The 13,113-nt window shown below is 44.9% G+C and overlaps 1 protein-coding gene across 4 annotated transcripts in view; it reads left to right on the forward strand.

Moving 5' to 3' along the window:
• Positions 1–3,451: 3,451 nt before the first annotated feature.
• Positions 3,452–13,113, forward strand: part of TCP11L1 (t-complex 11 like 1) — a 36,298-nt gene continuing 26,636 nt past the window's right edge. Inside the window, exons 1-2 of one of the 4 annotated variants that reach the window (XM_044259039.1) lie at positions 3,452–3,670; positions 6,759–6,946. In XM_044259039.1, coding sequence (XP_044114974.1) covers positions 6,784–6,946 — 163 coding nt within the window. In that variant the 5' untranslated portion in view covers positions 3,452–3,670; positions 6,759–6,783. Of the gene's footprint in view, positions 3,671–3,882; positions 4,369–4,462; positions 4,535–5,474; positions 5,585–6,758; positions 6,947–13,113 lie in introns of those variants that run through there. The other 3 variants (XM_044259038.1, XM_044259040.1, XM_044259041.1) reach the window with 3 other exon arrangements.

The following is a 13,113-nucleotide window of genomic DNA, read 5'->3' on the forward strand; positions in this document are numbered from 1 at the left end:
CACGTTGGGTATAGAGCTTACTTAAAACCCTAAAAGAGAAGTAGGGAAAACTTAGATGCGCCAAAATGCTAGCATGTCAGTCTTTTATTTTCTAACTTCTGATACTGATAGTCTTCCAATGGGAGAAAGTTGAGGACTCTCCAGTGTGGCTGTGGTCCCAGTCCTAATAAAGCAGGGAATAACTGTCAGGTTTTCTTGTTTTCCACTTTTGTTTTCATAGGCAAGGGAAGGCAGCTGTCTTTCCTATGTGAAAAAGAGAAGATAAGCTGGTTTGTGATTTAAGCGTGAGGAAGTTTGCAGAAACTACGGAAAGTGTGGGGAGACCATACTCAGAGTGGGGAGGTAGTTCTTGCCCAGCTGCACATTCGAATCACTGGGAAAGCTTAACAGTTCTTCCCTGGCTTCACCCCTGCAGTCTCAGATGATCCTTTTAGAACTCCTGCCCACCCCACCCCACCCCACAGGAGATTCAAAGAGGTAGTCAGGGTTGAGAATAATCTAGATACAATACATTAATACAGAGCAACTGTGTGTACACTCTGACTTGCAACCTTTACTTGGCACATAATTGAATGATTATTTGGCAAACAAAACTAACACTTCTTTAGGGGAAGCAGAACTAACGGTCTAGTGATTATATTCATGTTCCTAGAAGCAGTGGCATCCTAACAATCATTTCATGGAAAATTCCCGCAAGATCAGTTTACCTCAAACTTCCTAAGCAAGGGTAGAATAAAGTTTTAAGAAAAATTCATCCTGTTTACTGCAAGCATGGTCAAAGTTTTAAAGGGTGGGGGTCCTGTGCTACCCTGAATGCTGGGGGCACCCATCCTGTATCACTAGAACTGCCAGCTGCTTGCTGTGCACCCTCATCCACTCTTCTGTGATCTCCCACTGCGGACCCAGCCACACTTAGACACCTGATGGTGACTGAGCCTTGCCATCATCTTAGCTGGGTAGACTGGGGCTAAGCACTGATCCAAGGACAGCTTGCCTATAGGCAAATGACTGATTTTGCACAAAAATCAGCTTGGCCAAGGAAATTCTATATAGAAAAATCCAAAGTAGTGGAAGAAACAACTAAGAAAACAGAGAAACCAGTCTGTGATTCAGAGGAGTGCAGGAGATGGCAGCAAAGAGCAGAGGTGTGATGGGAGCCATCCTGTGTGTCTTGGGGAGATGATCGAACAGTCTGGCTCTTTTTTTTTTTTTTTAAAGGTTTTATTTATCTGACAGAGATCACGAGTAGGCAGAGAGGCAGGTAGAGAGAGAGGAAGGGTAGCAGGCTCCCTGCTGAGCAGAGAGCCAGACACTGGGCTTGATCCCAGGACCCTGGGATCATGACCTGGGCCGAAGGCAGAGGCTTAACCCACTGAGCCACCCAGGTGCCCCAAACAGTCTGGCTCTCTTGAACAGCTGCTGCTGGCTTTCTCCTTCCAAACCCTAAGTAGCCTTGCAGTGAGCTCCCTTAATTTTGAAGTAGTTTGAGTTTCTAGTGCTTGCAGCCAAAAAAAAATCAAACAAGGTGTCAATGTTTTTCATATTCAAAGGAAACAATCCCAAATATATCAAAAGATAACAAGTAACCACCACAAGTCAAATCAATGGTTTTGATATTGTAACAACATCCCCTCCACAAGTGAAAATTGTTTATATTAATCCTTCAAGGAAGGTAGTGGACTCTCTCTAGGGGTGTGGATGTGGTGGGGGGGAGGGAGGGTGGATCTCTCTGGGGAGGTGATTCTTGCCGGGCTGCACATTCGAATCAGCTAGAAAACTTAACAATTTTCCCCTGGCATCACCTGCAGAGTTTCAGATGATCCTTTGAGAAGGCCCACACCCCCAGACTATTTTAGGGAGTAGTCAGGGTGGAGAACACTAGTCCAGAGACCCTATGGTATATTAGTCCAGACCCTGCAATGAGAGCTTAATGTTTTCTTGATGAGTCTTTATTCCAGCTAGTTGAGTATCTTAAGGGTTTTTTTTTCTCTCCTAAAGTGAATCCTCATCTGAGGACTTTAACGTGCGTGTGTATTTAAGAAAAAATACCTAATGTTCTAGTTCGTGAATGACTTGAAGGTGTGCTGTCCTCAGCCTTCAATACTTCAGGAATAACTGCCCACATGTTATCTATTTAGTAGTTTTTTTTTTTTTTTAGTAGTGTTTGAAAGCACTAATTTCACATCATCCTGCTTTCCTAGTTATTTAAATTTAACAAGTTTTATAGGCTACAGGTAGGAGACTCGGCTATTACCTTCATTTTGTTTAATTAAGGCATGCATGACTTATGCTCAGTCTTATAGCATCTTTACAAATGAACAGTTAAGAATCACATAGCTTTTATTTTTTAATTTTAGGTACAAAACCGATCTCTGTTCACGTAATTTGCTATCGTGCCACTAAAAGGTAAGAAAAGCATGTGGGTTTTTTTTTTTTTTTTTTTTTGGAGCAGCATCCAGTCCAGTGCCCAGATAATCACGGCCCCCACTACCTGTGATGAGGGAGATGAGGCTCCAAACGGGCTTGTCTTAGCACGATATTTTCTTTTTCTAGAAAACAGTTCATAAAATGCACCAAGTGGGGCGCCTGGGTGGCTCAGTGGGTTAAAGCCTCTGCCTTCGGCTCAGGTTGTGATCCCAGGGTTCTAGAATCGAGCCCCGCATCGGGCTCTCTGCTCAGCGGGGAGCCTGCTTCTTCCTTTCTCTCTCTGCCTGCCTCTCTGCCTACTTGTGATCTCTGTCTGTCAAATAAATAAATTTAAAAAAAAATCTTAAAAAAAACATAAAATGCACCAAGCGCTTACTGTTGTTTATGTTACCTACACGGAGCTGAACCCACAAGGGAACCGTCCGTCCCCTTGCCTCGCGTCTCTTCGGGCTGAAGTCTGGCTCTATCGACAACGTGTAGCGACCACTTAGATAAATGAGAGGACCCCCAAACCAAAATGAATCTGTGCCGTTAAAGTGAGGCTGGGCTATCCAAGTGGTTGGCATGGCTTTTTTTTTAAACAGCCGAAATGAGGCAGAATAATAAACTACGTGCCGCTACAAAATATGAGGATAATATTGATGTTTGAAAACCCGGGCAGGAAAGGCTTTGAAAGAGGTTGCGAATAAGCGGCCTTTTTCTTTCATTGGACAGACTCGGCGCAGGCTCTACCACGTGTTCCTCTCCCGCCTCACACTCTCCTAGAGGCGCCCACCTTTCCGTACGAAAACATGGCGCGGCCCCGCGTGGGGCGGGCACAACCTGTCTCCGAGCCACCGCCCGCTTGAGCCCCGCCGGCCGACTCGGAGCCTACCTCTCGCATCTCCGTACGGAAACATGGCGCCTCCCGGCTCGAGCCCCCGCCCACCGAGCCCCCTCTGCCTGCACCGGACCGCGCCTCCCGCTTTTCCGTACGAAAACATGGCGCCGCCCTACGAGGGGCGGGCGCCTCCTGGCTAAAGTGCTGCCTCCTCCTTCCCGACGCTTGAGGAGCGGCCACACTGGCCGCTACCCACCCGAGCCTGGCTCGGAGGACCGCCCGCAGCGCGGCGAGGGATGCAGCCTCGGAAGGGCAGAGGCTGAAGCGTCCCGTGCTCGCCGCGCATCGCTCCGCGCCTCCACCGCGGCGCCGGCCGCCGTCTCATTCCCCGCCCGAGCGGCAGGAGGGAGAACTCCGCGGCAGGTGAGGGAAGGGGACGCAGAGGCTGGCAGCCCTGCGGGGCCCGCGCGGGAGGCGCCCGGTGGCATTCCCAGGCATTTCTTCGCCCCGTCCGCGCCGGTCGGGTCCCGTGCTGTCGGGTGGAGGCGAGGGAGAAGCAGGGGCGGCGGCAGGGGGCGGCGTAGGGCGGCCTTTTGTCCCGCCCCTCGAGGCCGTGATCCTAGCGCGCCCCTCTTCCATCGCCCGCAGCCGGCCCGCCACTCCCTCGCCGGCCCGAACAGTTGTTTACAACGGAATCCGGGCGCCCAGAGTGAGTGGCACTGGGGGCCAGAGGGAGCGGGTCCCGGCGTCGGTGGACGGAGCGCCTTTCCTTTGCCGAGAGACCCTTTCTGCTGGGGAGTGTCTTGTGGCGCCCTGGGCCGGGCGTGTAGCTCGGATGGAAGGTCTTTCGGGCCAGTGCGAGGAGCCTCTTACCCCGGTTCCCTTTTCGGGCGGAGCCGGAGTTGGTGATCGTTGAATGAATGAGCACGCTGTAAGCAGTCGGCGCTTCCTGTAGCCCGGTAATTACAGCTCCCGTCTGGGGGAAGCCTGTGGTGTGCCAGCTGCTGTTAGGCACATTCTGTCGTCTCATCGTCCCCCAAATCGAAGAAGTAGGTAGCTGCATTTTACAGAGGAGGAAACTGAAGTGCCCCAGCTAGTAAAGAGCCAAAATTGGAACCCAGGTACGTCTGAGACCAACGCCCATCCTTCCCACACACGCTGACATCACAGAGATGACACAGCTGTCAACAAATACTTAACGGGCTTCTGTTTGGAAGACAGGCTTACACGGATGGAGCGGATTGGGAAATGTGGTTGGTGCTGGGCACGAAGAAGTTAAAAATCTAGGTGAAGAGTTGTGTGTGTGTGTGTGTCTGTGTGTCTGTGTGTCTGTATGTCTGTTTTAAATAAAACTAGCAGTTTTGCAGGCTCGCCCTAACCCATCTTTCCCTCTTCATCATCCCTCTGCCACTAGTTCTCCTGCTCATTTTCGTGTGCCTTCACATTTGCCCCCTGAGTGAAATGCTCTCCCTTTCCACCTCCTCTCTCACTCTAGACATTTTTTAATTGGTTTAAATCCTCTCTTTTCAAAAGAACAGCTCAAATGTCACCTTTGTCGGGAAGGTTATCCCAGCCTTCCACCAGGCAGAATTCCTGTCTCCGTCTGCTCTGTTCCCTTAGTGATTTCTTCATGCCACCAAGACTTAAGCTTCAGTCTGTTGTTTCCTTGTGAGCACGTTTCCCTCTCCAGGCCTATTTAAATAAGTATAGATAGATAGATAGATAGATAGAGATAAAAATACAGAATTTTTTAAAGGATTTTATTTATTTATTTGACAGAGACACAGCAAGAGAGGGAACACAAACAGGGGGAGTGGGAGAGAGAGCACCACGCTTCCTGCCGAGCACAGAGCCAGAGTCAGCTGGACCTGGGGCTCCATCCCAGGACCCTGGCATCATGATCTGAGCAGAAGGCAGATGCTTAACGACTGAGCCACCCAGGAGCCCCTAAATAAGTATATTTTGAATTGGATTTAAGGCAAGGATGCATGCCAGATGTTCAGTAACTAGCCCAACAAGAGTTCAGGGAAAGGTATCAGACATTGCTGGGAAGTGTCCTGGGAGGAGTAGGACTTGAGCTGAATCTTAAAAGGATGAGGTTAGTTTACTAAACTGAGCATTGGAGAAAAGCACGCCTTCCTCCTCACTGCGCAGTAGGAGTTACTTCATCCTTTCTGAGCTCATTCTCAGCATGTGAAGAGGATAAAATTAGAAGTGTGTGTGTTTGTCCTTTCTCATAGAATATGCTGGCAATGTTATCTTTTGGTTTGGAGCATATCCAGAGCCTAATAGGATTTAGGACAGAGGAGATGGTTGTCTGGAGTGGGATGTTAGAAGGTAAGGAGAACTGCATTAAAGCAACCTTCATATTAATAATACAGGCCTGGAAAAAAAAAATGCAGGCCTGAAAATGTCAATTCCAGTAACTTCATTTTATTTAATGGAGGGATCTGAAATTTCAGATAATTATATCAAGTGATTCTTCTCTGTTTAATGTGCAAAAGAGAGTCTGCCAGACCTTTTGGAAGGAGTCAACATTTCTTTTGATCCCTGGATTACCATCCAGGTGTATAATAAAGACTAATTAGTGTTTATGAAAATGTTTTGTGATCTCCAAGTGCTGATGGTACAAATTCTAATTATTTGCAGTTTTGTGAATGCAGAAACATTGTGTCTGTCTTCTCCCTTAATTAGAAACACCTTAGGAAGAGAGAACTCTAGGGAAAAACCTTGGGAAGGAAACACTTGACAAAACTTCTACAGTAAAAAGAGGTTACGATTTCAGGCCTTTTTTTTTCCTTTTTTTTTTTTTTTTTTTTTAAACTGGCCCAAACCCATGTGCTAAATATTATTCTTGTTCTAACTAGCAACTTAAAAAATTAAAACCCCACCCAACCCCATACATTGTGGTTGTTTGCAACTTCCTCCTTATGATCTTTTCCTGCTCACTGACAGGAAGTTAATAAAAATATTTGCCCCGCATATTGTTACATGCCTTGTAAGATTCTGCCTTCTATGTGTCATCTCTAGTCATCCACACAACAGAATGAGGGAAGCGGCTCATCAGCCCAGTGTATGGAAGCAAAGGTTAAAAGCATGGTTTCCAAAGATTTTTCATATCAGCTCTCAGGAATGAAAGTAGTGACGAATTGAATCACTGTTTGATTAAAATAGACGCGGGCACTTGGTAGTATTGTCTTCCAACAATGTAAGGTCCTGTCCTTTTTTCTTTTGACATGGTACTTAGGAGTGTGGAACAAAAATATTCAAACTTGTCGCTCTGTATCTGAGGTACAGATCCATAAATTTGGTAAATCACAAGCGTCATTTTAGAGCTGTCTATTTAATCACTGAGGTACAATATGATAGCTGGGTAAGGGCTTCACAAGCCCATTCATTTTCACAGGTGAGAAAATTGAAACCCAAGGAGAATAAATGATTTGCCCAGAGTTGTACTACTAGTTAGTGACAGAGCCAGAACATTTAGTTCACTTTTTTTTTTCTTTCCTAGGAAAGTGAATTAAACTTAATTGAGAATGTCCGAAAACCCTGACAAGCCCAATATAAATGAAGCAGGAAAATCAAAATCGAATGATTCTGAGCAAGACCTTGAAGATGCTGTGAAAGGTTCTGATGCCGCTCTACAGAAAACAGTAAAGTCCAGCTCTCCCAGCGCCCAAAGAGTGCAAAGACCTCACTGTAAGCAAATTTGCCTTTGGGTAGAAACCCTATTATCATGTTTTGATATGATATTTTGATTAGGCTTCCTTGTACTTGTGACCCTGACCTGGGTTCTAATAATATAACATTGTGGATAACTAGTAAGTTATAATATTTAAGAATAGCAAGTTTCTCAACCGGCAGCCTAGTCACTTGTGGGTTTTCTTTTTTTCTTTTTTTTTTTTTTTAGATTTTATTTATTTATTTATTTGACAGAGAGAGCACAAGTAGGCAGAGAGGCAGGCAGTGAGAGAGAGGAGGAAGCAAGCTCCCTGCTGAGTAGACAGCCCGACGAGGGACTCGGTCCCAGAACCCCAAGACCACAACCCGAGCCGAAGGCAGAGTCCCAACCCAGTGAGCCACCCAGGCGCCCCTCTTTTTTTCTGGTTTTTAAAAAAATTTTATTTATTTATTAGAGAAAATGCCCGGTGGGGAGGCAAAGAGCAAGAGAAAGAGAGAGAGGAGCAGACTGAGCAGAGAGCCCTGCGGGCCCATCCCAGGGCCCATAAGTCATGACCTGAGCTGGAAGGCAGATGCTTTACAGAGCCACCCAGGCGCCCCCACTTGTGGGTTTTCAGTTGCTTGAGAAATTAAAATTTTAGGATCCTGTCCGGAATATTCCTGTCTTCCTGCGGTCTCCGTGGCATTCCACTTTCTCTGAAGTGCTCTGAGAAAGAGGGTGGAGTGCAAATTGTAGCTTTAATTTAAAAAAGCGTCTGAAAAGTCTGAGGCAGGTTCCAGCCAGGACTGTGCTTGTGCAGGTTAAAAAAGAAATAGGTTTTGAATGTGAGTGAGGTCGCCACACCCTAACTTCATTGCCTGGGGGCTTCGTTCCCACGAGGCTGAGGGGATTCAGTTTGCTGAATGGTCGGTGAAGTCATTTCAGATCCCTGGCAGGGAGCCGGCCTCATGGATGAAAAGGTGGTAATTTCCACAAGTATTCCCAGCAGTCGCCCCAACTCATGTCTTTTATTAAGAATACTTAGGCTTTTTGAAGTGAATCCAAAAATGAAAGTTTTAAGAGGGAGTGTCATAGTCTAAGAATGTCAGTGCTGATGTTATCTCTTTAAAGTGGAGGTGATCAGTAGTTCTTCATATTTGAAAGAAATATGAACATTTTTGGGGTTTCAGGTGTGTTTCTTTTAAAATGATCAAAGTCCTTCCCAGGTAATTTATTAGTCCACACAGTACCCTTTTCTTTCTTTCTTTTTTAAATTAAGGTTTACGCCCCATGTGGGAACAAGAGTGGCATGCTTTATTGACTGGTCCAGCTAGGCACCCCTCAACAAAGTATTCTTTTTTTCTTTTCCTTTTTAGATTTTATTTATTTGAGAGAGAGAGAGGGAGAGCTCATGTGCACACGCATGCATGCACCCATGGAGCAGGGGTGGGGAGGTTACCAAGGGAGAGGGAGAAGCACACTTCCCGATGGGCAGGGAGCCCAACACAGGGCTCAGTCCCAGGACCCTGAGATCAGGACCTTAACCGATGCTTAACCACACAGGTGCCCCTCAACGTAGTATTCTTATTAGCAAACATTATGGGCCCCATTTTTATTGTGGTTTAATATCACGTAAATTTTGATAAATACCAGTAGGTTCAGGGAAACTCGCTGTTGGTAAGACTGTCACGCATGTGTTATACCTTACAGAAAAAAATTATTTTTGCAGAAAAAAATCAGGTTCTTCTAGCACCCGAAGTGTGCTAATATAAATTCATATTCTATTCATATGCTAATATAAATTCATACTGTAAGCAAATATGACTTTGGTCATACTGGTCTCTAATATGTATAGTTAGAAAGCTTCTGTTGTCTCATTTTTGTTTATTTTTTAAGATTTTATTTTTATGTAATCTCTGTACGCAACAAGGGGTTTTAATTCATAACCCTGAGATTAAGAGTCCCATGCTTTACTGACTTGAGACAGCCAGGCATCCCTGTTTTCTCATTTTCATTTTTTTATTAAAAAAAATTTTTTTTTAAAGCTTTTATTTATTTATTTATTTCTAAGGATTTTATTTATTTGACAGATCACAAGTAGGTAGGGAGGCAGGCAGAGAGGGTGGGGGGAGCAGGCTCCCTGCTGAGCAGAGGCTTAACCCACTGAGCCACCCAGGTGCCCCTGTTTTCTAATTTTTAAAATGAGGAAATTACACTGATCTCTTAGGATAGTTGTAAAGATTAAATGAATTCATGTAAAGCGTTTAGAATAATGCTTGGCACCTAGTAAATGCTCAATAAATATTAATTGTTAATACTACTGGCATGTCATCTATTGCAATTAAAGATACCAGACTGATTGCTGTAATTGGGATGTATGTGGCTGACATGATGGTTTTATCACCTACAGTTTCTGATAAAGGAGTATCATTGGTATGGATCTTTAGTCATTCTTTGATTAATGGCCTTGCTTTGGCATCCTGTCAGTCCATGACTCCAAATTAATGTCAGGCCAACATTAGACTATATTATCTGAGACTGTATGTAGTTATGTCCTTAAGACAAGAGTACTTATCTTGGGACCCAAGATTTTTAGGCGTCGTAGGAACAGCCAGAAAAGTATATCAACATTTGTGTGCATATGCATTTTTTTAGGAAGAAAGTCATGGAAGATTTCATTAAATTTGTTTAGAAGTCTATACCAAAATGATATATAAAATCAGTGCCCTAAAATATTGCTCTGGCTTCCTTGTTCTTATAATAATAGGTAGGCACAGGGCTGTGTAAAGCTCAGACCCTATAGTCTGGGGACCACATCAGGAAGCCTCACTGATCACCTAGAGCATAAATAAGAATTTATAAAATATGAAAGAAACTGTAGACATTTGAGTTTATAGTAACTGTAAAATCACTTCTGAATTCTACAAATTAAAATGTAAATAGTAAAAAGATAATCTTTAGCCTTGCAAATTATAATAGAGTAATATTTTAAGGGCAGAATTGCTGTTGGTAACTGATGTTGTGAATTATAAAATAAGAAAACTCTGGGTTTTGGCCAGTTCCTGGCAAAGAGCTCCTTTGGAATTTCCTAAGTGATGAGCGCTGGAAAGGTATCTTTTGTTATGTTAATGAGGTGACTTCTGGAAAGCGTATAGGTCACTCAAGGATGGGGGCTGGTTCCTAGGGGGACCCAGTCATATGATTAATTGGAGGGTTGAAACTTTCTTTTTTTAATTTTAAAGGTTTTTTTTTTTTTTTTGGTTTGTCAGAGAGATTGAGAGCGAGTACAGGCAGGCAGAGTGGCAGGCAGAGGCAGAGGGAGAAGCAGGTCCCCCGCTGAGCAAGAAGCTCCATCCCAGGTGGCTGGGATCCCAGCGGCTCAACCCAGGCATCCCCAAGGGTTGAAACTGTTAGTCTCATCCCCCAACCTGCAGATTGGGGAGAGGGTCTGGAAGTTAAATCAATTGTCAATGGCCAGTGATTTTTTTTTTTTTTTTTTTTTAAAGATTTAAGAGAGGAAGAAAGGGAGGCCTGGGCATGTGTGGGGAGGGGTGGAGAGAGAATCCTCCAGCAGATTCCCTACCAAATAAGGAGAGAACAGGGACCCAGACCCGGGGTTTGATCCTAGGACCCTGAGATCAGGACCTGAGCTGAAATCAACCCACTGAGCCACCCAAGTGCCCTGCCAATGACCTAGTGATTGAATCAATCATGCCTGTATAATGGAAGCCTCTATTAAAAACCCCAGAGGACTGTGTTGGGGGAGCTTCTGGGTTGGTGAACACGTGCTGGTGCTGGGAGAGTGGGGTGCTCCGAGCACGGACGCTTCTCAAGGGGGGACGCTTCTCCCCCCTTGCCCCACCCATCTCTTCATCTGGCTGCTCCTGATTTCTAGCCTTTTATACTAAACCAAGGATCTGCTAAGTGACACGTTTTTCAGTTCTGTGAGCTGCTGTAGCAAATTAAGCGAACAAGAGGAGGGAGTCATTGGAACCTCTGATTTATAGCACAGGTGACACGGTGGACTTGGAACTGGGGCAGTTTGTAGAACCCAGCCCCTAACCTGTGGGATTCGAGGCTACCTGCAGGTAGATAGTGTCAGGATTGAATGGAATTGTAGGACCCCTGGTGGGTGTGTGACAACTGCTTGCCCCACACACGTTGGAATTTGGGCACAGAACCTTTAGTAGTGATAGAGAATATTGGGGGGGAAAAAAAAAAAGGCTGGCTTGTGAGAATTGGTTGGCCCTAATCTGAAGTGGTGATTTGATTCTAACAATGATGTGTTCCTTAAACACAGAGCTCCTCAGAGGAAGGGTCGGTCAGCTGTAACTTAATGTCCCCTCTGAGATTCTCTACTTACATATGCTTCTCTGCTCACAAAGCACCTTCTGTGCTGGTGTTTCATCACCTTTTGGCCAGTGAAAGATGCTGTATTCAGATGAAAAGCATCAATTGTTATTCCAGTTAATATTTTCCATTTAGCTTTTTGGTTTATTGAATCAGTTCTTTGTGAGTTTAATTAGTAAATCCCAGGCCTCCTTAGATAAAGGGATGACACTAAGTTCTTACATTTTTAAAAAAGATTTTATTCTTATTTTTTTTTTGAAGATTTATTTATCTTTAGAGGGATAGAGGGAAAAAAGGCACACATGTGCATGTGGGCAAGGGACAGATGGGGTGAGGGAGAGGGAGAGTGTCTTAGGCAGACCCCAACGCTGAGCACAGAGCCCAAGGCAGGACATGATCTCACAATCCTGAGATCGTGACCTGAGCTGAAACCAAGAGTCAGACACTCAACTGACTGTGCCACCCAGATGCCCCTAAAGATTTTATTTTTAGGGACGCCTGGGTGGCGCAGTTGGTTGGACGACTGCCTCCAGGTCAGGGCGTGATCCTGGAGTCCCGGGATCGAGTCCCACATCAGGCTCCCAGCTCCATGGGAAGTCTGCTTCGCTCTCTGACCTTCTCCTCGCTCATGCTCTCTCTCACTGTCTATCTCTCTCAAATAAATAAATAAAATCTTTAAAAAAAAAAAAAAAGATTTTATTTTTAAGTAATCCCTATATCCAACATGGGGCTCGAATTTACAACCCCGAGGTGAGAATCGCATGCTCTACTGACTGAGCCAGCCAGGCATCCCTGTGAGTTTAATTAGTGTATCCCAGGCATCCTTAGATAAGTGGATGGTACTAAATTCTTACATTTATTGGTTTGTTTTGGTTTGTTTATTTCAGTAATCTGGGCTCGAACTCACAACCCCGAGATCAAGCTGCAGGCTCTTCCAACTGAGCCAGCCACGGTCCCTCCTCTCTTACATTTTTAAAGCTCATGACTAGACTTTGAGTTATGGTGTGTCTGTGTTCAGTCAATATTTATTAAGTGCATGCTGTGTATCAGGAACCCAGCAGTGAGCCCGCAGATCCACACAGTCTGTTTGCTCATGGAGCTTGCTGTCTAGTGAGGAAGACAAAGTAACAAGCAATTTCTACACAGCGCACTAGGTTCTGTGGATAAACTTTACCTTTGCTTCACCGCACTCACGCTATAGTAATTTAGGTGACATTTGCCGTTTGAGAATTTGCAAACACAAAACAGTCAACCCTGTGATTAGTATGCAGTGAACAATTCCTGTGGGTGTAGATCAGTAACATATCCTGATCATATCTTAGAATTGTAGCTCTTATCTCTTTTGATCAGGTACCCTTCATTAATAAGTTTGATTTTAAGTAGCCCCTAAGTTGGACAGTGCCTGTAAACTGGTGTCTGATGTTCTCAGCACTTGGTACAAATGGTTTTGTCCCAAGTATGCCCAAAACCCTGTGAACGCACTAACCTATAATTTGGAAGTCTCCTCTTTCATAGAACATTCCTTTGGTTGTCTTCTTTTTGCATATTAGTAAATAGTGACCCTGGAAGATTTAAAGATTTAGGAGCAGAGGGAGATGGAGAGACAGAATCCCAAGTGGTCTCCCCACCTAGTGTGGGCCTCCTCGCAGGGCTTGACCCCACCACCCCGGGATCACAACCTGAGCCGAAACCAACAGTCAGATGCTTAACTGACTGAACCAGCCAGGCGCCTCTGGCCCTGGAAGGTTTAAATGACTTGTTCAAGGTCACATTCAAGAGTCTTGGTTAGAGGGAATTGAATTTCTCCCTGATGTGCTCTGTCCATTGTGTTTCATGAGACCAGCGTCTATTTCTC

This window comes from Neovison vison, chromosome 7 (assembly GCF_020171115.1).
Source record: "Neovison vison isolate M4711 chromosome 7, ASM_NN_V1, whole genome shotgun sequence".
In the NCBI taxonomy this organism is placed as follows: Eukaryota; Metazoa; Chordata; class Mammalia; order Carnivora; family Mustelidae; genus Neogale; species Neogale vison.